The sequence below is a fragment of the Oryzias latipes genome, chromosome 8, assembly GCF_053564925.1.
Source record: "Oryzias latipes strain Hd-rR chromosome 8, Olatipes_Hd-rR_3.1".
NCBI classification, from domain to species: Eukaryota; Metazoa; Chordata; class Actinopteri; order Beloniformes; family Adrianichthyidae; genus Oryzias; species Oryzias latipes.
The window spans coordinates 24399245-24424687 of NC_136244.1; the positions used below are offsets into that span (position 1 = coordinate 24399245).

Here is a 25443-nt window from a genome sequence, read left to right on the forward strand (position 1 = left end):
TATGGACTGGATGGACTAGATGAAGGTCGCTGGTGTCAGAGTAGAGGATGCTGAAGACAGGGTTAGACGGGGGAAGCTGATTTGCTGTGGCGACACCTGACTGGAAAGGCCCAAAGAAAAAGAGGAAGAAGAAGATCAGATGATTATTTCGTGAATATGCCTTTTCAAACATTTAAGGTTTTTATCATTTTAGCACCGGGTTCCTTGAGCTGATCTAATCACTAGCTGTGTGACACTTGCTGCAATGTTTGTGCCAATGCGACTTCCTGTTGTAAACCTTCTGGTATGTGGCCAAAAGAAGTGCAAATCATTAAAAAAAAACAATAGCAGAAGTAAAATCTTTTCTGATGCTCCAATCTGGCTCCAAAGGAGATTAGCTGTTCAATTTATCATTTTATCAAAAGTATCCGCATTTATTTAAACTCTCACAATAGAAAAACAAACCTTCCTCAAACATTAACTGTAATTAAAAATGTAAAAAAGAGAATTCACAAAAGGTCAATGATACCTCATCGTGATGAACTGTCTGCATGGAAAACAGTATATTGCATCATTTTTTACTAATTGTTCTCAATAGGGTCCATTTTGTGCGAAGCCCATGACCTGACATGGTTAAAAAAATAATCAATTTCTTCCCTTGAAATAGTCATTTGTTCCTATTGTTCTAAGAATATGTTCAAAACACAAAAAAAACTATTTTCATTGGAGTGAGTCTTTAAAAATTGCACCCTCACTTCAATGTTTTGTCTCCGCTCAACAGCTTTGGAAGTGCAAATGAGAAAGTTATCAAAGACTAACATGTTAATATCCAAATTGTACCACAGCAACACAGTGCGTCTGGAAAAAGCTTTGTAACAACCAAATCATGATACTACGGAGCCCGTGACCTGACACAGGTAAAAAAAAGAATAATAATTATTTTCCAGGAAATAATAAGTTACGTGATAAGCCACTCATAAACATGGGGATGGGAATCTTATATTTTTTCATTATTTTTATCGAGACAACAAGAAATAGATCCTTTAATTTGATTCTTGTTTTATTTTTTTTCTTTCTTGAATTAATGTGGGTCACAGAGAAACGGAAGAAGCGGCGGAAAGCAGCTTTTGCGGACGGAATGTCAATGAACCCAGACATGGAGATGTACTTACAGATGCTTTTGTAGAGCTTTTTAAAATAAATAAATCATATCTCTAAACATCCTCTGTGTCTCCCATGCATTGTAATGCGATATAAATAGAAAGTAATGTGAAGGTATCTGCTGTTAATGAAAGTAAATTAAAGTTTATGAGTGACTTATCACGTGAATTATTATTTTGTGGGAAAAAAATGTGTTTTTTACTCATGTCGGGTCAGAGGCTTCGTATTATACTGCCAGCCTCCCTTCCTTTCCTTTTCTGTCCCTTTTCTCCTTCTTCACTTTCTTTAACTCTTTATGTAGTTCATTTGAATCTATTTTTCTCCTGTTTTGTCTTTCCTTCCCTCATTTTTGAAAGTGTAGCAACAAACACCTTTCTTTCTCAACGCCTTTTCCTTTTGTTACAGCCTCTTGATTATTGCTTCAAGTTAGAGGGCTGCATTGGGATTGGGTCCCGCCGGGTCCCGCGGGACCCAACGCAAATCTCGCGGGATTGGGCGGTTTGAATTATACTGCGGGCGGGAGCGGGCGGCAAAAAAAAAAAACTCTGCGGGATCAGTTTTGCCATGAATATCTCATGAATATATAATAGTGGACTACGTTAGGCTGTGCGGCTGTTGGAGTCTTATGTACTGAAGCTCCGTGAAGGCACCAGGTAGAGACGCCCAATGGCCACTTTCATCTAACCTGTTGTTGGGGGTGTGCAGCGCCCCGCCCCGCCTCTTAGAAATTGTGTTCTTTAAAGCCTGATACCGCGGTCGCGTATGGGCGGAGCTATCAGCTAAAGTTCTGGTCTGATCGCTGCATGGAGCGATGTGTGCATCAATGATGGTAGACACGAAGAATGTGGAGAGATCAGGCTTATTATTTTAAAGAGTTCTGCTTGATAATCATGTTTCCATGTTTGAGTTCATAGAATCATCCCAGAGAAAGTCTCTACTTCAACTCCCGCAGTGAAAGCTGCGTCTGAATCTGAAGCCGTGTTTCCATCTCTCTGACAGAGTTTGAAGCCAAAGCCCCTCCCCCGCCTCTTTACCTGCTTTTCCTCTCTACCTGTTCACCTGTTCACATCTTCTGCAGCTTAGAGTTATTTTCCCCGCGCTCCCAGTGTATTCTACACAGAGAGCGCAAAATACGGTCATAGCAGGTTAACACGTTAGTCGGAACGCTCTAGCGCAACAGAAGGATGAAAGAGCTGTCAATCTATCTGGCAACACTGCGCGGGATAAGGAAGAAGCAGAGGTTTCCTGACAGGGACATGATGTCAGTTGATGAAGCAGAAAAGAACCTCAAACGAGGTTCATCGTGTTCAGATCTGCGTGCCAATGCCCCACTGAGGCGCAAAACAGCAAAAACGGGAAAAGGCTGAAGCTAAAAAAAAAAAAGTATTTTTCCGTCAGGAAAAAATTAATTCATAGATTTTCAGCTCTGTTGAACCATTACAATGTTTTTCTTCCTGCAAATGACTTTGACCTGCATCTATCCCAGCTGGTTCAGCGCGCTTCAAGCTGTCTGTCTGCGCGCGGACACACGCACACTTTTTTTACCGAACAGGATTTGTGAAAATATATTTAATGATTATGTTGCACATTACACAAAAGAGGAATGCATGAAAAGATGAGACTGGAGGAGGGACATGAATCTCTTTAATAATATCAATAAAAATACGTGTTTTTTTCTGCGCGACGGGAGACGATACAAAATCAATGCATCTCTATTACTGTGCGGGACTAAATTCTATGAGTTTTGCGGGTGCGGGCGGGAGTGGACATACATATTGCGGGTGCGGGCGGGAGTGTAACGCATACGTTGCGGGAGCGGGCGGGATTGGTCAGAAATTTGGCGGGTGCGGGCGGGAGCGGGATGAAGAAAATAGTCCCGCGCAGGGCTCTACTTCAAGTTAGCTAGTCTCCGCTTGCTAATTTGTCATTGACGGAATAGTCCATTGCTGCAGAGGGACGGGGGAGGACCAAACATTTTTACATGAGCCTTCTTATGCCATTTTATTGATTTTTTATGTTTTTCTGACATAGATAAATGATAATGAGCGTGGAAAAGGTTTAAGAAATATTTTAAGAGTTCAGCACAATCGCCTTCCTTTGCCTGATGGTTGATCTGCCTCTGGTGCTGTCTTGCAGGATGGATATGTGGTTGTTGCAGAGGCGCTTGGCTGCATTTTCTTTGCTTAAGTAGTTTCAGTAGTTTAATCAATGCTTGCACATTCTTTTCTAACTTTTTAAGCCAAGTTCTAATGCACAATTAATGGGTGGAACAATACAGAATGCGAAACTGAGATGATACCATAGCAGCAGCACCTGTTTTCAGAGAGCCTTGACCATGGATGAATGAATGAATGAATGAATGAATGAAGATTGGTGCTGCAGGTTTGACTGATATAAGGAGGTGGTGTGGCGGTGATGTGACAATGGTCTCAAACTGACAAGAGGAGGTGGTTTTGCTTTAGTTTCGTTGATGCTGATTAAACAGCTTGGGGAGATAGTGGTCTGCCCAGAAATCTCATCATGGATGTCCTAAATGCTTTCCAGTCAGAGAAGAATCACAAAACACAGAAACGTAATTCCCAGAAAAAGGTAGTCACACTCTTTATTGATTTCAGTTTAATAACAGGAAAAACTGATGACAGTAAATACAGTCAATGACAGAACTGTCAAAATCCTTCCAAGTGTGAACCCCTCTGAGAACATTTGCTGATAAGCAAAGGGATAAGCAGTGAGCGTTACAGAAAGAGCAAGACAGAAGCACAAATTTAAAAAATGAAAGACATTCAAGTGATTGACATCTTTCCATTTTCAATCCAATTAGAAATGCTAATGCGAGATATGTAACTATCCTCAAGCTCAAATAAATGTGTAATTCTTAGCAGCAGAAAACATGCGCAATACTTGACCATCAAACCTGCCATGTGTTAAGAACGTTTCCTGATGTTAAATGGTCAGTAGATGGATCCAGTTTAAAGGAAATACTCTTTGGTAAAGTTAGAGAACTTCTTGTTGGCGTCATAGATTTTCATCAGATTCTCATTTCTTCTTGAACTGGATTCGTTCACAAACACACCCATCTGTTGGAGGATGTCTTTGGGAACAGGACGGGAGTGCCTGGACCTGTACAGCTCCTTCAGGTTCTTATCCATTGGGCTGCTTTGATAAGTCTGGCAGTAACTGCCACTCAGACTTGGAGCACATTCTACTTTCCAGTTAAAGAATAACTCACCACGATTAAGGGCACAAACACCCCTCTTAGTGCCTGATGTCAGATCTTGCTCACATGTTCCAAGCAGGTCATCATCCCATTTGTTGTCCTGATCCCAAACTTCAAACTTCAGTTTAACTAGTTCTGACAAAACCTGGGTTCCCAGGTCAAGTTTCATGTTCCAGTGTGGGTTGTCATCGTTGGCGATGATAGGAGTACGACCCACCAGTTTACCAATAAACACTTTTACATAGGCATCTGTGGCAGTAAAGTCATCTCCCCTTAGCTTAGAGGCCCGCACCACTGTAATGATAACACGAGCCATGCCCCTCTGAGCTGGACAGCAGTCCGGGGTCACAGCAGGGTTATTGTGGCACTGGCAGACACAGGGCTCTCTTGAATTGCTCTTGATACCTGCCTGACAGGGATCAGTGCAACTCTTCATCAGGCCTTTCTCAAGGATGTAATGGGTGATAGCAGAGCGCAGGTTTTGCCTCATAGGGTCACTCTTTGGAAATAACTCATGAAGGGAATCCAGAGAGTAAGAAAGGATGTCAGGGTTCTGTGGCACAGAGTTCAGCCAATCCTTGTAGGCTGATGGATTCATGCTGGCAGAGAAGATGAGGTCTGGTTCTGTTGTCTGACCACCCTTTACTTCCATAAACCTGCCAAAAAAGCATTACTGTGTTACAGTATATACAATCTGTGTTGTGGCTTGGCTACCACACACAGACGAAATAAACCAGAATTTGCGATTTTACCAGGAAAAAATCCAATAAGATGTAATGGTTGGAAAAAATAAATCAATATATAAACTACTGCATAATAAACTGGTTGATTTTATTTGTTGGTGTATGGCAGAGGTGTCAAACTCATTTTCACATCAGCCACATCAGCATAGCGACTGTCCTCAAGGGCCAGATAGAACTTATCCATGAAACTAAATGAAAAATAAATGTAACTACTTCTTAATGTTAAATAAGTCGTAATCTTTTTTTTACTATACCTTTTTAAAGAGACAATTACAGTTGCATAGAAAACATATGTTTGCTTGTTACTCTAGCATATAAATCCTTTTAAAATTTATTCTGTCAGGTTAGGTTATATGGACAGTGTTTAAGTCCTAATGTGTAGTTGCCCAATCTGATATTTCAAGTCTGATTCCCCCTAGATATTAATAAATACACACCAATTTTTATTTTTTATTCTAAGAATTTCAAAACTTTTATGCTCTCGCAAGCCACATAAATTGACATGGCGGGCCACATTTGGCCCGCGGGCCTGAGTTTAACACGTGGTATACGGTGTAATTTCTGTTGTTTGGCTTAGCTATCTAACATAGACAAAGGGAACCTGAATTCGAAAAAAAAAATGGGATTAGATTCCATAAGATCAAACTTGTCAATGTTGTTTGTTGATATAAATCCATACCTGTCATTAAAGTAGCTGGAGAATGTAATTTTTCTCCCTAACTTGTCCTTCTTTCCTTGGCAGTGCTGCACTTCAGATGAAATTGTAATTCCTTTTATAGTTGCGGACGCTTCAACCCTGAGGCACATCTCCACCTCATTCACTTCAATTCCATTCAGGTGGGCCTCACACTCACGGATGCTGGTGACAGCCTGAACCTTCCCGCCCATTTTCACCTGTAAAGAAACATTAAGAGGGTGTTTAATTTAGATTCAAGCCGCCCAGGTCAAGTAACATGTTTCATCTGTTGTGTTTCACCTTGGTGATGTAATGGGTGCCAAAGGTGTCAATCAGATGGTAATAGTTGTCCTTGCTTTGTGGGTTGTAGGTCTTAGGAAGTTGTTTAACTGAGTCCAGAAAATCTTTTTGCAAAGTTGGGGCTTTGGATACACGGTAACTGTTATCAGAGACGAACAGGGCAGAGAACATAGTTTAAGGTGAGAAAGTATTTCACAAAATAGTTTGATTAAAAAGCTTTTGTTGTTATCTTACCTGTAGTACTCACAAGACAGACCTTGGGTCGTAAAGCTGAATTTGTCAGATTTGGTTTTTTCCATTGAGTAGCCAGCGACTTTGGAATGGCTTCCAGCCAGCATCAGATTTGCTTTGAAAGGAATATTGAGACCCACTTTCCAGTCATTTTGAACAGAAGAGGTGGTGGACTCGACCAGAGACTCGCTGGATTTGAAAATTTGACTGGACACTTTGCTGCTGCAGGAATGCGTCGCTCTCCAATCCACCACAGACAGAGGCAACTTCTGCCTTCTGTTGTCCATGTAAGGGTTGGTGCACAGGGTGCAAGCTTTATTCTCACGCTTCCATTGATTTGTGTCGAGGACAAAAGCCCCCTTGCGCTCCATACTAGTGATGTCGAAGCCTTCTCCAGCTAAATTGGAACCTGGAGCAAACTCTGCCTCCAGGCACTCTTTGGGCGTCCCGTCTGTGCACATCTCGAATGTGCACATGGGAAAGATCAGCAGAAGGAAGAGGGAAAATTTCACAGGGAACATGATGCTGGTCCCCTGTAAAATGTATTTAAATAAAAAAAAAAGGTTTAGTTTAGTCAAGATCCACAAAATACAACATTTCGTTTTACAGCTTGAATACAAAAACCTCATATTGAGTAGTAGAAATAGATTCTTTAAAAAAGCAGATGTTTTGTTTTTTTAGCACTTTTTTAACCATGTTTTTTTAATCAAGCCTTCAATCTCCTATGATTATTCCTTCATTCATTCATTTTCTTCTTCCGTTTTGTCCCTTTCGGGGTCAAGGGGCTGCTGGAGCCAATCCCAGCCACAAAGGCAGGGTACACCCTGGGCAGGTCGCCAGTCTGTCACTGGGTCACACTGACACATGTGGACAATTTAGGGTTGGAAAGTTACCCATGAAGCATGTTTTGGGATGGTGGGAGGAAGCCGGAGACCCGGGAGAGAACCCACGCATGCACGGGGAGAACATGCAAACTCCACACACAAAGGTCCCCCATCGATGTTCTGTTTCAGTTCCCCCAGCCGGGACTTAAACCGCGGTTCTTCTTGCTGTGAGGCAAGAGTGCTAACCACTGCGACACTGTGATTATCCACCCAATTTTTATTCACAAATCATTTGTGACCACCAAAAAATTTTGAAAAGGTTCAATCCGGGGTATATTCCCAGACACTCCGAAGAGTTCTAATCTTGTTTAATATATTTGTCTGTGCACATACAGACCCATACAGACACCTGCAATGAACTTCTGAGTGGTGTTTATACTTTCCAAGCAACCTGATGTTTCCAGAATTTATTTTTAACATGAACGACATGCTCCTCACACGTGCTGCGCCTGCCAATCCGCTCAGACGGGAGGGAGTGGTGTGAGGCATCAAGCCCCAAAAGGAGATTTGCATTCTGTAGTTCAAGTAAGAAAGATAGATAGATGTAAGATCGATCTATATGAGATATATTTTTCCGTTAACTTACTCAATTTCCTATCTTGTTGTCCGCACTTTCTGTCTTCTCTGTGTGTCTCTGTCTGTGTGTAAAGTTTTGTATTTCTTCTCAACTTCAGTTACGTTTTTATCATCATAGTGTTAAAAAGACAATTTGCTGGACAGTTTTGTCCCTTATTGCGTACTCTTGTTGCTCGAAGTAAATTCAGGTTAAATGGCGCGATTGTATGCATTTGCACTACAAGTCACAGGTGTGGTCATCAGGAGGTGAGGCAGTCTGCAGCGACTTGGGTGATTCCCCTCCAATGGTCTTGCGACCATTGCGATGTTACAAATCACTTTGAACTATAAACCCGGCCTTGGTCAAGGCCCTTTTAAGCAACTTTGTAGCCACAAGCTACATAGGGTGAACCACAAGATTTGTGTATTCTTAATTTTTTATATAAATTGGGGCTTAAGCACATAAAACACACAAAAACAGGATTTCAGATCATTAGAATACTCTAAAGAGGTCTGCCCAAATTTACACGGCATAAATGAGGTGATGTAACAAACCTAATCTTATGAATGGCTCATTAATGTTATTGATTTGGGGGGGCATTTTGCCATCGATTTTTTTTTTAATTGAGGTAATATTATAATACTTAAATAAACTTGTTTTTAATCACTCCTGGCATGATGAGACAGTCATCATTTGGGCTGCAATATCAGGCGCTGGTGTTGATGAACTTGACTTTCTTCAATCCTGTTTTTGTGGGTTCTATGAACTTAGTGTAAGTAATCAAAACAACAGCTGAAATCAGTTAAATATGGAGCCCGTGACCTGACATGGGTAAAAAAGTAATTCATTCGTTCCCATGAAATATTAAATTTGTTCCCAATCAATTATAATTCGTTCCCACGAAATACTAATTTACTCCCACGAAATAATTATTTTTTACCATGAAATAATAATTCCTGTGATAAGTCATTCATAAACACGGACGTGAGCAGTACTTCCTTCGCATTTCTGTCTGTGTATATCTCATTACAATGCATGGAAAACACGGAGGATGTTTAGAGATCGGATTCATTTATTTTAAAAAGGTCTACAAAAGCATAGGTAATCACGTCTCTATAGGCGCTCCTAGCAGTGAACCCCAGAAAGGCAGCTGGCCCAGATGGAGTTCCTAGTAAAGTGCTCAGAGCATGTGCTTCTCAGCTCGCACTTATCTTCAAAGAGATCTTCAACCTCTCCTGATGCGAATTGTACATGTGTATAGTGACAACAAAGGCATTCTATTCTATTCTATTCTATTCTATTCTATTCTATTCTATTCTATTCTATTCTATTCTATTCTATTCTATTCTATTCTATTCTATTCTATTCTATTCTATTCTATCTGGGTTCATTCACATTCTGGTACGCACTCCGTCCTGCTTAAAAGCTGCCTTCCGCCGCTACTTCCGTGTCTCTGTGACCCACATTCATTCAAGAGGGGAAAAATAAAAACAAGAAACAAACTAGGGGATCCATTTATTATTGTCTCTGTGAAATTATGAAAAATATCATAACATTTAGGAGGCCTGAGCTGGGTGCTTCCCCATACAGCAGCAGCTCTATGTCTGTCTTCCTGGCAGCCACCCGGCGTAGTGATTACCTCGCTATAGTCAATGGAAAAAGATGTAACTGGAAGCATTTAAGTTTATTTCTGGTTGAAAATATAGGGTGTGTAAAAGGTCACAATAATTTCGTGGGAACAAATTACCATTTCGTGGGAACGAATTATTATTATTATTTTTTTCCATGTCAGGTCATGAGCTCCGTAGTTAAACAGTGGGCCCTGAATCTATATTCTATCAAAGTTTATTTTTTAATGTAATTTTGAAATACACATTTTCAATGAGGTAGACCAGTCGATCTCTTATAAAACGATCGTAGTTTCAGTCCCTGCCCTGTCTGCCCATGCGTCAAAGTGTCCTTGAGCAAGACACTAAACCCCACATTGCTCTTGGTGGTTATAGACCATCAGTCTTTTCACCACCATAACCACCAGTTATGTATGGCCAGTGTTTGGCAGCAGAGCCCCCATTCGTGCGTGAATGTGTGTGTTAGTGTGAATGGGACTGTGTCTGTAAAGCACTTTGGGCATTTTTCTAGAAGGCAGTAAATCGAGGCACGTGCACTCATCGGGCCCTATAGGTGTTTGAGCACCTGCCCTTTTTGCCTAGAAATAAAAAGTGCCCTCTGATTTTTTTTTCTTTTTTTTTGTATTAACATTCATCCATTTCTGTTAGAGATACAAATAAAAAACCCTGCTACAAAACCCTGCTGTATTTTATCAGGCCCATTTCTGAGCTGGCCTTTCTGTCTTTGCGGCTCCACTCGGACTCAGAGAGAGTTAAGGACAGCCGGGGACAGCGAGAGAAACTGCTGCCCAACGGAAAACCGAAGAGATGGGACAGTAAGCAACTTGAACCTGAGAGTTCTGGTCGCCATCCACTGATTTAACAAGCTTACATATGGTTCATATTTTAGAAAAACGCTCTACATTTGTCAAGGGGTCACTTTTTACTTTTGCCAGACGTCTGAATACAGCGCATCAATTCGGCAGATTGTGCGGGTACAGGAAGTTCGGATCTAAGTTTAAAATAAAAAAACGCCAGGGAATTTTCAAAATAAATGAACAGTATTTATGGTGAGTTCATAGCTCCCTCACTACTGCCACTAAATGTATCTGTTCAATGTAATCTTTTCTGATTAGAATTGCCTTTTATTAATTTCTATATCATTCAGTTTCAAAATCTTCTGTAAGAAAATCTTTCCAATCACAACAAAAGCTTGTTTTTGGAGGATAAGATGCTTACCGGATTTTAGTTGTGAATGCCAACATAGAACTTAATTTTAAGGGGATGTAATTTCAAGTTGTGCATACTGAAATTGTATTTTCTCTTTGTACGTCTTTAATATTTGATTGTACGTCTGAAATTAGAATTGTAACACAGATACGGACAAAAGGTATTGATTTATAAATCAAGAATTACGTACACACAAATCCAGTGAGACTATAGCTTTAGTCTTTTGACTTTTGAAAATTAACGTTTCTTTTCTGCTGCTAATGTCTTTTTATTTAACTGTGATATAACATTTTAACATGTTTCTTTAAAAAGGCTCAAAGGACAAAGATGCGGTCTTGTATTTGGAGAAAATAAACGGACACAAACCTGCACGAAGTCCCCTTTGGCTGATGGTCGCTGCCAAGGCTTTGAAGCTCACAAAAGAGATGCAGCGAAATTTAAGGACCATGCAGTGGAGGTGTGTGTGTTTGGAGGGAGCGGGGTGTGAAGTCACCATTTAATTTGGTTAACCACATTTATTTTCTCATTGTTACAAATTGTTTTTACAAGTTAGTGGTTGGAAAATGTTATATATGTTTTAACACTTAAAAAAAAAAAACTTTTTCATTCATTGTTTGTTATAACTTTTGTGAAGGATCTGATGTGTGTAAATGGCAACAGGCTGTCATATAATTTCTCTGCGGATCAATAAAGTATTTATCTGTCATCTATCAGATGTTTTATATAAAAATATTTTATATTTTTGATCAATGAACAAACAAAGTGTCCAATAAAACAATGGCAAACTCCCTGGGTTAAGAAAGGACATGAGATATGGACGAGACAGAGAAGAGCAGACTTTTAGTGGAAAATCATTGACAAAAATGTGATCTAACCGAATTTGTAACATCTGCATCAATCACACCACCAAACCTTCAGACAAAGGCTGAACCTTGCTTTGCCTCTTCCAGTTTTAAATAACCATGTTAACAGAGGCTTTGTTTAAGATTCTCCTATAAGTTTTTTTCTACAAACAAGTTAAGCCAAACCACATCTAAACTAAAAACAGTGTTTGGCTTGCGTGCAAGAAGATTTTTTTTGTGTGACACATCCACAGAAGTGTGAAAACTAATGGCTTGACTGGCTTTTTTTTTTTTTTTTTTTACACAGTTTAGACACCCTATTTGGTATTGCAGAACTTAAGGGTGCTGGTAAAAGCTGGACTCCATTTGGTGGCAGAAAAACAGGAAGTGGTCATGTTCATTTGAAGATAGGGCAAAAAGAAGGACAAGAGGGAAAGACTTTTAGGAGTTGATTTTCATTATAACAGTTCAAGATAAGGCATCCATGAGTGTTTCCGTGATACACAGCATCAAAGTGTTTGGGGATGAGGAACAGGAAGTGGTTTAGTACTGGCACATGCGTAAACGACAATGCTCGTTGCCACGGTGCTTGGCTGCATTTGCTTCACTGAAGTAGTTTCAATAGTTTCAATACTGCTTGTGTCTTCTTTGCTAACTTTTTAGCAAAGTTCTAACGCCCATTTTTAGCTATTATATTGTAGAACAATACAGAGGCAAAAATTGAAACCATACAGTAGTGGCAGCGCCTGTCCTTGATGGACCTCATTCGTGGACGAGGCCAGGCCTCTTTAAACCCATCAGAAGAAACTCACACATCTTTTCAGTTAAAGCTGAAACTAACTGCTACAAGAATGAACAGTGGTGCTATAAGGAGGCAGTGAGGTGGTGATGTGACAGTGGTCTCAAAAAGATGAGAGGAAAAAAAAGGTGGTGTTTCAGTTTTGTTCATGCTCATTAGAAAAGCTTGAAGAGTTGGTGGTCTGTGTAGACAATGTCACATCATCAATATTTTAAATGCTTTCCAGTCAGAGAAGAATCACAAACCACAGAAAAGTATTTCCCAGAAAAAGATAGTCACATTCTTTATTGTTTTCAGTTTTTTAACAGGAAAAACTGATGACAGTAAATACCATCAATGACAGAACTGTCAAAATCCTTCCAGGTGTGAACCCCTCTGAGGAGATTTGCTGATAAGCAAAGGGATAAGCAGTGAGCGTTACAGAAAGAGCAAGACAATAGCACAAATTTAAAAAATGAAAGACATTCAAGTAATTGACATCTTTCCATTTTCAATCCAATTAGAAATGCTAATGCGAGATATGTAATTATCCTCAAGCTCAAATAAATGTGTAATTCTTAGCTGCAGAAAACATGCGCAATACTTGACCATCAAACCTGACATGTGTTAAGAACGTTTCCTGATGTTAAATGGTCAGTAGATGGATCCAGTTTAAAGGAAATACTCTTTGGTAAAGTTAGAGTGCTTCTTGTTGGCGTCATAGATTTTCATCAGATTCTCGTTTCTTCTTGAAGTGGATTCGTTCACAAACACACCCATCTGTTGGAGGATGTCTTTGGGAACAGGGAGGGAGTGCCTGGACCTGTACAGCTCCTTCAGGTTCTTATCCATTGGGCTGCTTTGATAATTCTGGCAGTAACTGCCACTCAGATTTGGAGTACATTCTACTTTCCAGTTAAAGAATAACTCACCATGATTAAGGGCACAAACACCCCTCTTGTTGCCTGATGTCAGAGCTCGCTCACATGTTCCAAGCAGGTCATCATCCCATTTGTTGTCCTCATCCCAAACTTCAAACTTCAGCTTTTGTCCTTCTGACAGGACCTGGGTTCCCAGGTCAATAGCCATGTTCCACTGTGGGTTGTTATTGTTGGCGATAACAGGAGTACGACCCACCAGTTTACCAATAAACACTTTCACATAGGCATCTGTGGCAGTAAAGTAATCTCCCCAAAGACCTGAGGCCCGCACCACTGTAATGATAACACGAGCCTTACTCTTCTCAGCTGGGCAGCAGTCCGGGGTCACAGCAGGGTTATTATGGCACTGGCAGACACAGGGCTCTCTTGGATTGCTCTTGATACCTGCCTTACAGGGATCAGTGCAATTCTTCAACAGGCCTTTCTCCAGGATGTAATGGGTGATTGCAGAGCGCAGGTTTTCCCTCATACAGTCACTCTTTGGAAATAACTCATGAACAGAGTCCAGAGAGTAAGAAATGATGTCGGGGTTCTGTGGCACAGAGTTCAGCCAAGCCTTATAGGCTGATGGATCTTTTTTGGCGGAGAAAATGAGGTCTGGTTCTGTTGTCTGACCACCCCTTACTTCTGTGAACCTGTTAAAAAGGCATTAATGTGTTATATTTGTTTTGTTGTTTGGCAACCAAACAGACATAGGAAACTTGAATTCCTGAATATTACGGGATTAGACTTGATAAGATCAGATTGGTAAAAAAAATGTTTAAAAAGAGGAATGATACAGTGACGCAAATAAATATTCGAACACCCAGTGATTTTGCAGCTTTTCTCAGATATCATGAAGGGGCCTGAAATGTTCACCTTAGATGAATGTCCACTGTGAGAGACATGATCTAAAAAAAAAAAAATTGGAAATTCAGAATGTAGAAGTTTTTAAATTGTTTATTTGCTTCTGCTATAAATAAGTATTTTAACCCCTGTCTATCAGCTGGAATTCTCATCTTCAAAGGCGTGTTAATTCACCTTCCACTCCACTTATTGTTCTAAATCAGAAGCGCCTGTTAGAGGTGGTTAGATGTATAAAGACACCTGTCCACCCCATACAATCAGTTAGACTCCAACTACTAACACTGCAAAGAACAAAGAGCTGTACAATGACACCAGAGACAAAATTGTAGACCTCCATAAGGCTAGAAAGGCCTACAGGGCAATTGCCAAGCAGCTTTGGAAAAAAATATACACTGTTGGGGCAATTAGTAGAAAATGGAATAAGCTAAACATGACTGTCAATTTCCCTTGGAGTGGGGTTCTAAATGATCCTAAGAAAGGTGAGGACTCAGCCCAGAACTAAATGGGAGGAGCTGGTCAATGACCTGATAATAGCAAGAACCACCATCTCCAAGGTTACTGTTGACAACACACCAAAAAGTCACTAGCCGCGGTTACATGGGCAAAATGTCTTGATCGGACCAATGGTCGGATTAGAATTAAACCGTGTACATGGGCCCAGAAAAACTTTTTATGATTAGAACAAATGTTCAGATGGTCACACTTTCGGTCGGAATAAATCATTTGGGCATGCGCAGTAGTGTTGATAATGAGATCCAATGTAAACAAAGTGAGCTGCCATATACATTTATGCAGGAGTTCTGTAATATACGAGATGATGTTCTAAATGGGGTTTTAGTAATGTTATGAATATTATGAAACGCCTGTTCGCTCATCATTTTATTATTAATCCGTGTGGTCAGTGCTTTTTTTTGTGGAAGAACGGAGCTGGAAGAAGGGTTAGGAGAAGGCTATTTGAACGGTTTCTAAGGACTGAGTGACATTTCTGCTTTGAAAAGCTCACACACCGACCCAAAGCCGCTATGTGAGCTGGCGGTCCGAGTACGACACATAGTTCTCCTGAGTCCGGCAGCCGCTAACCCAGAGCGGCGGGCCGGAAGCCTCCCCCCCGGAGCGCAGATGTAACAAAGCACCCCCGCCCTGTCCGCAAACACAAAGCTATAAGTCCGGCTGCTCTGCTCACAGACACGGTTCACTCGCGTGGAGCAGCCGGTCGTTCCCGTATGCGTCCAAAGCTTTCTCTGAAGCACTGCACCTTCTATGCGTGACGTAAACCAGAGCAGTAGTGACACACGATCGGAATGAACTGTTTACATGCAACACGATCGGATCAACAATCGGCATAACCCACCTATCTTGATCGTAAAGAAATTTTGATCCGAACGAGTCTGATCGGGGCAGACTATTCCGAACGGCGTGTTTACATGATGCATTTTTCTTCCGATCAGGCGTTCTTTCTGATAACTTTTGTCCATGTAAACGCAGCTACTGTTTAAAATCATGCATGGCACAAAAGGTTCCCCGCCTAAACCAGTACACGTCCAGGCCTGACTAAAGTTTGCCAGTGACCATTTGGATGATCTAGAGGAATCATGAGAGAAAATTCATGTGGTCAGATGAGACCAAAATAGAAATTTTTAGTCTTAATTCCACTCACCATGTTTAGAGGAAGAAGGATGATTAGTTCCATCCCAAGAAAACAATCGCTACTGTGAAGTATGTGTTGGTAGCATCATGCTACGGGGTGTATTTCTGCATATGGGACAGAAAGACTGCACTGTTTTAAGAGAGGATCACCATAGCCATATATTGCCAGATTTTGGGGAACAACCTCCTTCCCTTGGTTAGAGCAATGGAGATGGGTCGTAGCTGGGTCTTCCAACATGACAATGACCCGAAGAACACAGCCAGGATAACAAAGGAGTGGCTCAGTTAGAAGCATATCAAGGTTCTGAACTGGCCTAGCCAGTCTCCAGACCTAAACCCAATAGACAATCTTTGGGGGAGCTCAAACTCCGTGTTTCTCAGCGACAGCCCAGAAACCTGACTGATCTAGACAAGATCTGGGTGGAGGACTGGGCCAAAATCCCTCCTGCAGTGTGTGCAAACCTGGTTAAAAACTACAGGAAACGTCTGACGTGTGTGGTCCCAAACAAAGGCTACTGTACCAAATTCTAACATTGAATAAAATTGATTATACCATGGTCCAGGCGATTACTCGATTTTGATTGGCTGCTGGGTGTGGATAAAAAAGTGACAATCCACAGTGATAATGCACACCTAAAAAAAGTGCTGGTCACATTGCTTAAATGTTCTCTATCACTGTTCTATATCAAGCGGTAAAACGTGAACTTTCTTTCTCAACTGATTATTTAACCCATCAAGATGATCAGCATATTAATCTCTTTCCTTTGCTGCTGCAGTCAAAGTCAGTTACCATCTTAGCCGGCTAAGCAGCGCGTTGTCATGGTAACATGCCAATACGCAGCACCAAGTAAAAAATAGTCCGCTTTTTGTGAAAAAAGTGATCTAAACTGAACAAATAACAAGAACGTAAGAAAGTAACAGAACAGACTTCGCGGAAGCAACCATCCGACGCGAAGGCTTCCGTGGCTTGAAAATTTCAGACCTCTCCATCATTTCTAAGTGGCAGAACTTGCTAAATCAAAGGGTGTATAAATAATAATTTGACTCACTGTATCAAACTTTTCGATGTTGCTTGTTGAAACAAGTTCATACCTGTCATTAAAGTAGCTGGAGAAAGCAATTTTTCTCCCTGACTTGTCTTTTTTGGCTTGGCAGTTCTGCACCTCAATTGAATTTGTATTTATGCTCATAGTTGCGGACGCTTCAACCCTGAGGCACATCTCCGCCTCGTTCACTTCAATTCCTTCCAGGTGGGCCAAACACTCACGGATGCTGGTGACAGCCTGAACCTTCCCGCCCATTTTCACCTGTAAAGAAACATTAAGAGGGTGTTTTATTTGGATTCATGCCGCCCAGGTCAAGTAACATGTTTCATCTGTTGTGTTTCACCTTGGTGATGTAATGGGTGCCAAAGGTGTCAATCAGATGGTAATAGTTGTCCTTGCTTTGTGGGTTGTAGACTTTAGGAAGTTGTTTCACTGAGTCCAGAAAATCTTTTTGCAAAGTTGGGGCTTTGGATACACGGTAACTGTTATCAGAGATGAACAGGGCAGAGAACATAGTTTAAGGTGTAAAAATTACGGTATGATTAAGAAGCTTTTGTTGTTATCTTACCTGTAGTACTCACAAGACAGACCTTGGGTTGTAAAGCTGAATTTGTCAGATTTGGTTTTTTGCATTGAGTAGCCAGCGACTTTGGAATGGCTTCCAGCCAGCATCAGATTTGAGATTGCACCAAAACTGAGACCCACCTTCCAGTTGTTTTCAACAGAAGAGGTGGTGGACTCGACCAGAGACTCGCTGGATTTGAAAATTTGACTGGAGACTTTGCTGCTGCAGGAATGCGTCGCTCTCCAATCCACCACAGACAGAGGCAACTTCTGCCTTCTGTTGTCCATGTAAGGGTTGGTGCACAGGGTGCAAGCTTTATTCTCACGCTTCCATTGATTCATGTCGAGGACAAAGGCCCCCTTGCGCTCCATACTAGTGATGTCGAAGCCTTCTCCGGCTAAATTGGAACCCGGAGCAAATTCTGCTTCTTGGCACTCTTTGGGCGTCCCGTCTGTGCACATCTCGAATGTGCACATAGGAAAGATCAGCAGAAGGAAGAGGGAAAACTTCACAGGGAACATGATGGTGTTCACCTGTAAAATGTATGACAATTTTTAAAAATTGTTTAGTTCAAACAAGATCTGCGTAATAAAACATTTCCTCTGTACACCTTAAATACAAAAAACTAGAAGGCGAACACGCTTGCTTTGCTGATGAATTTGATTGACAGATTCATAAGCCAATGATGATATTATTTGACCTGCTACGTCAGGGGAGTCTCAAAATTCACCACAGGGATTTCTCTCACAAATGAGAGGGGGTTTGTAAATGCACATTCTGCAGTTTGCATGATATGTGAGTTCATTTTACAAGTCTATCTGAAAATGTTTGTGAAGCATTTATTTCTGCATTTCTGAAACATTTATGGTGAATATCCACGCTGAGAAACAGCGTGGATATGTATGAAACACTTATTGTGCATTTGTGAAACATTTAGTGTGCATGTGTGAAACACAATGTGTGCATTTCCAAATGTACATTGAATGTTTGCATAAAATTACAGCTGTGAATCGGACTGTGTGCATTTCAGAATTATGAGATTGTTCTGGCCTCATTGATCATCATCATCATCATCATAGGGGTGGATGTGGTGCAGTGGTAGGGCGGTAGATCCATGATTGTAATATTGCAGGTTCGATTCCCGCCTTGCATGCCCGTGTGTCGAAGTGTCCTTGGGTAAGACACTGAACCCCACCTTCCCTTTGGTGGAAGGTTGGCGCCAGTGTTCGGCAGCGGAGCCGCCACCAGTGTGTGAATGCGTGTGTGCATGGGTGAATGGGCTCACATTCGGCTTTCAAAGAAGGTAAAAAAGTGCTATATAAGTATACTCCATTTTACCATTCTTTTAATTGCTTTTTTTAAATAGAGCCTTTAATCTGCTATATTCTTTGACACTATTTCTATTTACAGCTGTTTGTGACCAAGTTTCAACCCAGGGTAGACTCCCACTCACCCTATAGTTTTCTTTAACTTAAAGTAGTTATACATTACAAACCTCCAGCTAAAATGCCTTGCTGTAAAACTATGCAAATTTTGTGAAAACATTTTTTAGACAAGTGTTCCAAACCTCAACCAGTGATTTGGACTGTGCCTTTGATGTGGCAGTCTTTCTTTTTATCTGCTGACACCTTTCTTTCTGATCTATAATGTAGCGCTTTGAGATTTTTTTCAAAATGTAAAACGCATTTCTTTCTCAATAAAATGTATTCTTCTTATTCTTATTAATCTGGTCTATTGGAACTCCTATCTATTTGTGCACATGCAGACACTTTTCAAAAAATTACAATATCATGTAAAAGTGTGTTTCATTTCCATAAAAAAAATCCAACTTTGATGGAATAAAGATTTGGGGGCCCACTGTTGAATTGATTTATAGTATTAATTGTTTTGTTATTTTAACAGAAATTGAGGTTCTAGCTCAAAAAACCCTTAAACAAGAGGATTTATACAACCAAGAACAAAAATTGATGGAAATTCATGTTAACGGACATTCCTGCCGTGCCTATTTTAACCATAACCCTAACTGCAACCCTGACCCCGCCCTTATTACATACAAATAGTTGCTTCCCTTAATAAAATTGGAACACTCCTGAGAAATCTGACCAAATTCTGCAGGGTATGAATGTCTAAAACTGAGTTTCACCAACTAATCATCTACTAAACTTAAAGCATCTGCACAGGTTCCCAGATGTCATTACATTGGTTTAGTTCAGTTCAATTGACTCAGTTGGGTTCATTATGGGACGACTTCGGACTTGACAACTAGCCAGAAGACAATCACCGATCCTCTCCATAAAGACGAGATCAATGGTCGTGGTCAAAGGTACAGCGGTCGACCTCTGATCAGAAGATCACTGTTTCAGTTCATGCCATTCACCCATGTGTCCAGGTGTCCTTGGGCACGACACTGAACCCCATATTGGTGGTAGTTATAAGTTGGTGTCATAATTTTGCAGCGGAGCTGTCAGTTTTTTTTCTCTTTGAAATGCATATTTTCACCTTTTAATTACTCTATTTATAAATATAACATTTACTACCTAAATATTTAGTTAGCAAGCTAAAAATGTTCCTTAAAGTAAAATATTTTATAATTATATGTTTAGTTTATAAATTAAATGTTTAGTTGATAAGCTAAATATTAAATTTGATAAATGAAACATTTGGTTTGCAAATGTAATATTTAGATCTGACCTAAAAATTTATTTTCCAAACTAAGCATTTGAGCTTCATAACTAAACACTTTGTTTGTTATATAAATATTTAAGTCCAAATAAAATATTTAACTTTTTAACCAAATATTATTACTAATTATTTAGTTAATGTGATAAAGAACTTGCCAAGAAATGGAAGTGGAGTGTCAAAATAAAAGCTGGATTTTTATTCTGATTCTTGCCAATGTTGTTGTCCATGCATGCACTTGTGCTATACTGATTCAAGACATTTCCAATTAAAAGATAAAAATGCGCATTTGAAAAATGAAACCTGTTTTTCTTTTATCCTATAACAGGCTAAATAGCAAAAACTATTGCTGTTGAAATTTTATTTTGTCACTTTACAAACGACATCCCATAGCTGTGGGCCTTCTAAGGAGGTGGAAAAGCATCGCTTTATTCATTGTACATTTTTTGTGGAAATTTCCTTAAGGAAATTATCTTTATCCTCACATTTCAAATAAACCTTTAATCCTTAACTTTTTAACATTAATACATTTCTTTTCTGCTGCCTAATAGCAAAATTATTAAAGGAGACTCAACGGATCAAGAGCCTATCTGTTGTATTTTGAGAAAATAAGTGAACACAAACCTGCATGAAGTCTCCTCTGCCTGATGGGTTGTCGCTGAGGGTCTGAAGCTCACAACAGAGATGCAGCAACATTTAAGGGGCTGTGGAGGTGTGCGAATTTGGGGGGAGTGAGGTGTGAAGTGACAGTTTCCATTGGTTGACCAAATGAATTTGTCCCTTCTTACAAATTGTTTTTTAAAAAGTTAGTGGTTAAAATGAAGCAGGTGTAATCCATCATAGTTAGACGCCCATTTTTGCACTTTGCACATATCCACACACCCACATATACAGTGGCTTTTCAACCTTTTGCCACATTTCAGGCTTCAAACAAACATAAAGATATAAAACTGTAAGTATTTGTGAAGAATCAACAACAAGTGGGACACAATCATGAAGTGAAAAAAAAAATGTATTGGATATTTCTAACTTTTTCATCAAATAAAAAACTGAAATATTGGGCGTGCAAAATCATTCAGTCCCTTTTCTTTTAGTGCAGCAAACTCTCTCCAGATGTTCAGTGAGGATCCCCTGATGATCCAATGTTGACCTAAATGACTAATGAACATAAATAGAATCCACTTGGATGTAATCAAGTCTCCGTATAAATGCAGCTGCTCTGTGATCGTCTCAGAGATCCCTTTAAAGCACAGGGAGCATCTTGAAGAACAAGGAACACACCGGGCAGGTCCGAGATAAAGCCGGAGAAAGCCAGATTTGGATACAAAAATATTTCCCAAGCTTTAAACATCCCAAGGACCACTGTGCACGCACAATGGAGGGAGTATCAGACCACTGCAAATCTACAAAGACCCAGACGTCCGTCTAAACTTTCAGCTCAAACAAGGAGAAGACTGATCAGAGATGCAGCCAAGAGGCCCATGATCTCTCCGGATGATGATCTACAGCTGAGGTGGGAGAGTCTGTCCATAGCACAGCAATCAGTTGTATACTGCACAAATCTGACCTTTTTGAATATTGGTAAGAAGAGAGCCATTTCTTAAAGTTATCCTTAAAAAGTGTTGCTTAAAGTTTGCCACAAGCCACCTGGAAGACACCACAAACATGTGGAAGAAGGTGCTCTGGTCAGATGAAACCAAAATCCAATTTTTTGGCAACAATGCAAAACATCATGTTTGGTGTAAAATTTTTAGCTTTAAAAGTTTGAGGTGGCTCGGGCATCTAGTACGGATGCCCCCTGGACGCCTCCCTGGAGAGGTGTTTCGGGCATGTTGAAGAGACCATGTCTGTCGGCTGGCCTGGGAACGCCTCGGGGTCCCCCCAGAGGAGCTGGAGGAAGTGGCCGGGGCGAGGGAAGTCTGGGCATCTCGGCTTGGACTGCTGCCCCCGTGGCCCGGTCCCGGATAAGCGGAGGAAGATGGATGGTGGAAAAGCAACACATCACATCACCCTGAACACACCATCCCCACTGTCAAACACAGTGGTGGCAGCATCATTGTTGGGCTCTGCTTTTCTTCAGCAGGGACAAGGAGGATGGTTAGACTTGATGGGAAGATGCATGGAGCCAAAGATAGGACCATTCTGGAAGAAACCCCGACGGAGTCTGTTTTTCTTTTCTCGCCTTTTCTGGGGAAGTCAAGCAGGTCGGTCCTTGTCCATCTGCTCTGCTCAATGGCCCCACCTCTCCTCCATCATTGCAAGAGGCAACCCCTTCCTCCTACGGCAACAACCTTTTGTAACAGTTATTTTCTGCTTTGCAGTGTGTGATTGTTCCATGGTTCCTGAGGGGCGTCTGGTGATGGTACTTACCGGATGCATCGACTGTTTGAGGGAGAGTCATGGGCCTTTCGCCTTGACTTTTACACTCTGTGACACAACAATATATTTAGGAGACTCAAACAAACACACACAAACAAGATTAACTTTTGCTGGACATAAAGTTGCCCAACTTTGAACATTTATTTTGACTAATCCTTTTACTAAATCTAGCTCAAATATATTACTTGTGACTCATCTTGCCACTCCAAAACACTGATTAAGAAAGAAACAAAAAAAAAGGTTCTGCTCTCAATCAAAGCTCTGAAAGGGTACTATCCCATTATTGAATGAATCATTTATTTAAAAATAGGCATGTTAATGAATCATTGTTTCAAATTGTCCAAAAAGTTTTTTTGTTGTTTTTGACACGGTTAAAAAAAAGAGTCACTTGAAACGCCAAACCGCATCTAAACTAGAGACAGGGTTTGGTTTGACAAGGTCGCAAGAGGATTTTTTTTTTGTGACACATCTGCAAAAGTTTAAAAAAATAATGGTTTGACTGTTAATTTATTCACAGTTTCGGATACCATATTTGGTGTCATAGACCTTAAGGGTAGAAGTCGTGTTCACTTGTAGAGAAGGCGAAAGGAAAGACAGGAGGGAAGTACTTGGAGGAGGTACTTTAAATGTTGGGACTGACAGGAAATACTGGAGAGTTGGCAGACATAATAGAAAGAAAAAAATTGATTTCCTGTATGTTCAAGAGACCAGATGGAAAGAGGAAGGGAGGAAAGGACACTAAAATATTCAGGAGGTGAAGAGAGGGTAAGATAGGATTATTTCAGTCTGGTGACTGCAAGGCACTTTGGGCCTTAATGAAGGTAGAAAAACATCAAATAAAAATATAGCAAACCATTGTTTCAAGAACAACAAGAAGTGTTCAGGACAGGTGGCAGATGGAGCTATTTATCAAGGTCTTGGAGAGTAAACAATGAAGGAGTATGTCTTTGAGGACACCAGAGACATGCAAAGTTGTGGAAACCACCGAGAAATATAGCTGATGATTCACACGATGTAGTCATGGGAAAAAGTAGAGGAGGCTAGACTGAGGTCAGAACTAACAACCGTATGGTTTCATGCAGAGGAACAGAACCACAGGTGTAAAATTAGTGGTGAGATGCTGTGGCAGAGAAGCTGAAGGTGGAGGTGAAACTGCACTAAGGATCAGTTTTGAGCTCCTTCTTGTTTTCAGTTGTGATGGACAGACTGACAGATAAGGTTAGACAGGAATCTCTGTGGACCACGATGTTTGCAGATGACATTGTGATCTGTCGTGACAGCAGGGAACAGGTGGAGGAACATGTAGAGAAACGGGGAGGTTACAGGGAGGAGACGAGAAGAAGGTGGAGAATTTGAAACACTTAAGGCAAACAGTTTAGATTAACAGAGAGTGGCAAAGAAGTGAAGAGGTTTCTAGAAGCAGGTTGGAAGGTGGAAGAAGGTTTTAGGTGTGATGAGTGACAGAAGGGTGTCAGCAAGAACGAGAAGAAAGAAGTGCTATGTCTTTTAGTTTAGAGCAGGGGTCTGCAACCTGAGATCCAGGAGCCCATATGTGGCTCTTTTAACACTCATCTTTGGCTCTGTGGCTAAGAAAACAAAAAACATAAACCTATTTAGCATTGATTTTGTTTTAGTTAGTCATTTTCATAAATTTATCGCCGAGGTATTTCTATAGCAGTAAAGTGTGTAAAGTTTTTACACCACTGCTGACAATCAAAAACCTTTGTGTGAACAAAGACTGACTGCACTGGTTTCTAATACTGAGCAGAACGTGGGTAAAACGTTTGATCTTCTGTAGGCATGTATTTTATACTACTGAACAATGTTTAATTACTGCCCAGAGGGAAGTTAGCTCATGAGCCTATTCATTCCTGTTTATTTTCAGGTTAACAGCATCAGAAGAAAGATGACAGCACTCGAAGGTACAGTTAAGCTGTCACTAGAGAAAAAGCCATTCAAAATGTTGGCGTACATATCCTACAGTGAAATTATCCTTTGTTACACAGGGTGTCCAATTATAAAAAAGATTTCACACGACGTTCTGGAAAAAGTAAAAAAAAGTCTTTAAATTTAGAAACACACACATTTTGTTTTCATATTTTACATTTTATTAATGACAAAAGCAACATTTTATTTATATATGGCATGAGCAACGTTATTACAAAACTGTGTCAAATGTTTATAAGTAAGACTTTGCAGCTCCACAGGGTTCTTGTCTGAGAGGAATTGGCCCAAATGTATTTTTTGGTGTTGAAGTTTGCAGACTGCTGGTTTAGAGGCTCTGAGAAAGAGACAGGCCCAAACAAAGCCCAAAAATATAGTTAACTGCAGAACAGACATGTTTTGTAATCACTTGACCTACATTTTCCTGTTGTGTTTTAAGGGTGTAAGTTTACAACTCTGCCCATTAGCTAAGTATAATTTTGGTCTATAATTTTTTGCAAAGTTGGAAATCCTTCTCCCTAACACAGCTGGTTATATATTTTCAATAAAACTGGAGTAAATACCAGATAAACTGCCTTTTGTGGATTATTTAATATCAGTGCTTGTTTTATTTTGTACATTTTTGTGGTTACACTGAATAGTTTTGAGTCCCGTTGAGATTATTTTGCATTTGTCTGGACATTTTCTTTTTTCTGGGGGGGGGGGGGGGGGGGGGGGGGATAATTATGTGGCTTTGTAGTATGCCTATGTAGTATTGTCACAAGAACAGGCAGATGGCTGGATGAAAATGCAGCAGTTTTTTTAGCTGAGCTAAAAGTCCACAAAGGAGTCAATAGCAGGCATTAGATCATCAGAGGAGAGACAGGGTAGTCAAGATCCAGGTGAGAGTCGGGGCAGGTGGAAGGCAAACTGAGTCAGATACCGGGTCAGGAGACAGAAGATCAGGTCCAAATATTATGCTCGGTAAGGAAGGCAGAGTAGCACAAACAATACTCTGCACTGAACTTAGCTCATTGCAGTGCTTGAGTATGTCGTGGTTAATTGAATGTATGAGAGTCAGGTGTGCAGTATCCAGGAAGTGAGTGCTGGGGATGCTGGGAGCTGTAGTGTGGTAGAACTCAGGAGACAGTTCCTGCTGATGACCAGAGGGGGAGACAGAGCTCTGACTTCTGACAAGTGTATGGTTCAGTTT

The 25443-nt window shown here is 40.5% G+C and overlaps 2 protein-coding genes across 2 annotated transcripts; both read right to left on the reverse strand.

The window, feature by feature from the left end:
• Positions 1 to 3716: 3716 nt before the first annotated feature.
• Positions 3717 to 10987, reverse strand: LOC101166302 (perforin-1). Its single transcript, XM_004071234.5, has 5 exons — positions 10951 to 10987; positions 6311 to 6840; positions 6077 to 6215; positions 5780 to 5994; positions 3717 to 5013 (listed from the first exon to the last, which is right to left on the reverse strand). Exons 2-5 carry the CDS (start codon positions 6826 to 6828, stop codon positions 4110 to 4112), a joined length of 1776 nt encoding a protein of 591 aa, XP_004071282.2. The 5' UTR covers positions 6829 to 6840; positions 10951 to 10987; the 3' UTR covers positions 3717 to 4109.
• A 1493-nt stretch (positions 10988 to 12480) lies between these two features.
• LOC101166050 (perforin-1) lies at positions 12481 to 21013 on the reverse strand. The gene is made up of 5 exons (XM_011477813.4): positions 20553 to 21013; positions 17253 to 17782; positions 17028 to 17166; positions 16731 to 16945; positions 12481 to 13780 (listed from the first exon to the last, which is right to left on the reverse strand). Exons 1-5 carry the CDS (start codon positions 20622 to 20624, stop codon positions 12877 to 12879), a joined length of 1860 nt encoding a protein of 619 aa, XP_011476115.2. The 5' UTR covers positions 20625 to 21013; the 3' UTR covers positions 12481 to 12876.
• Positions 21014 to 25443: the final 4430 nt, after the last annotated feature.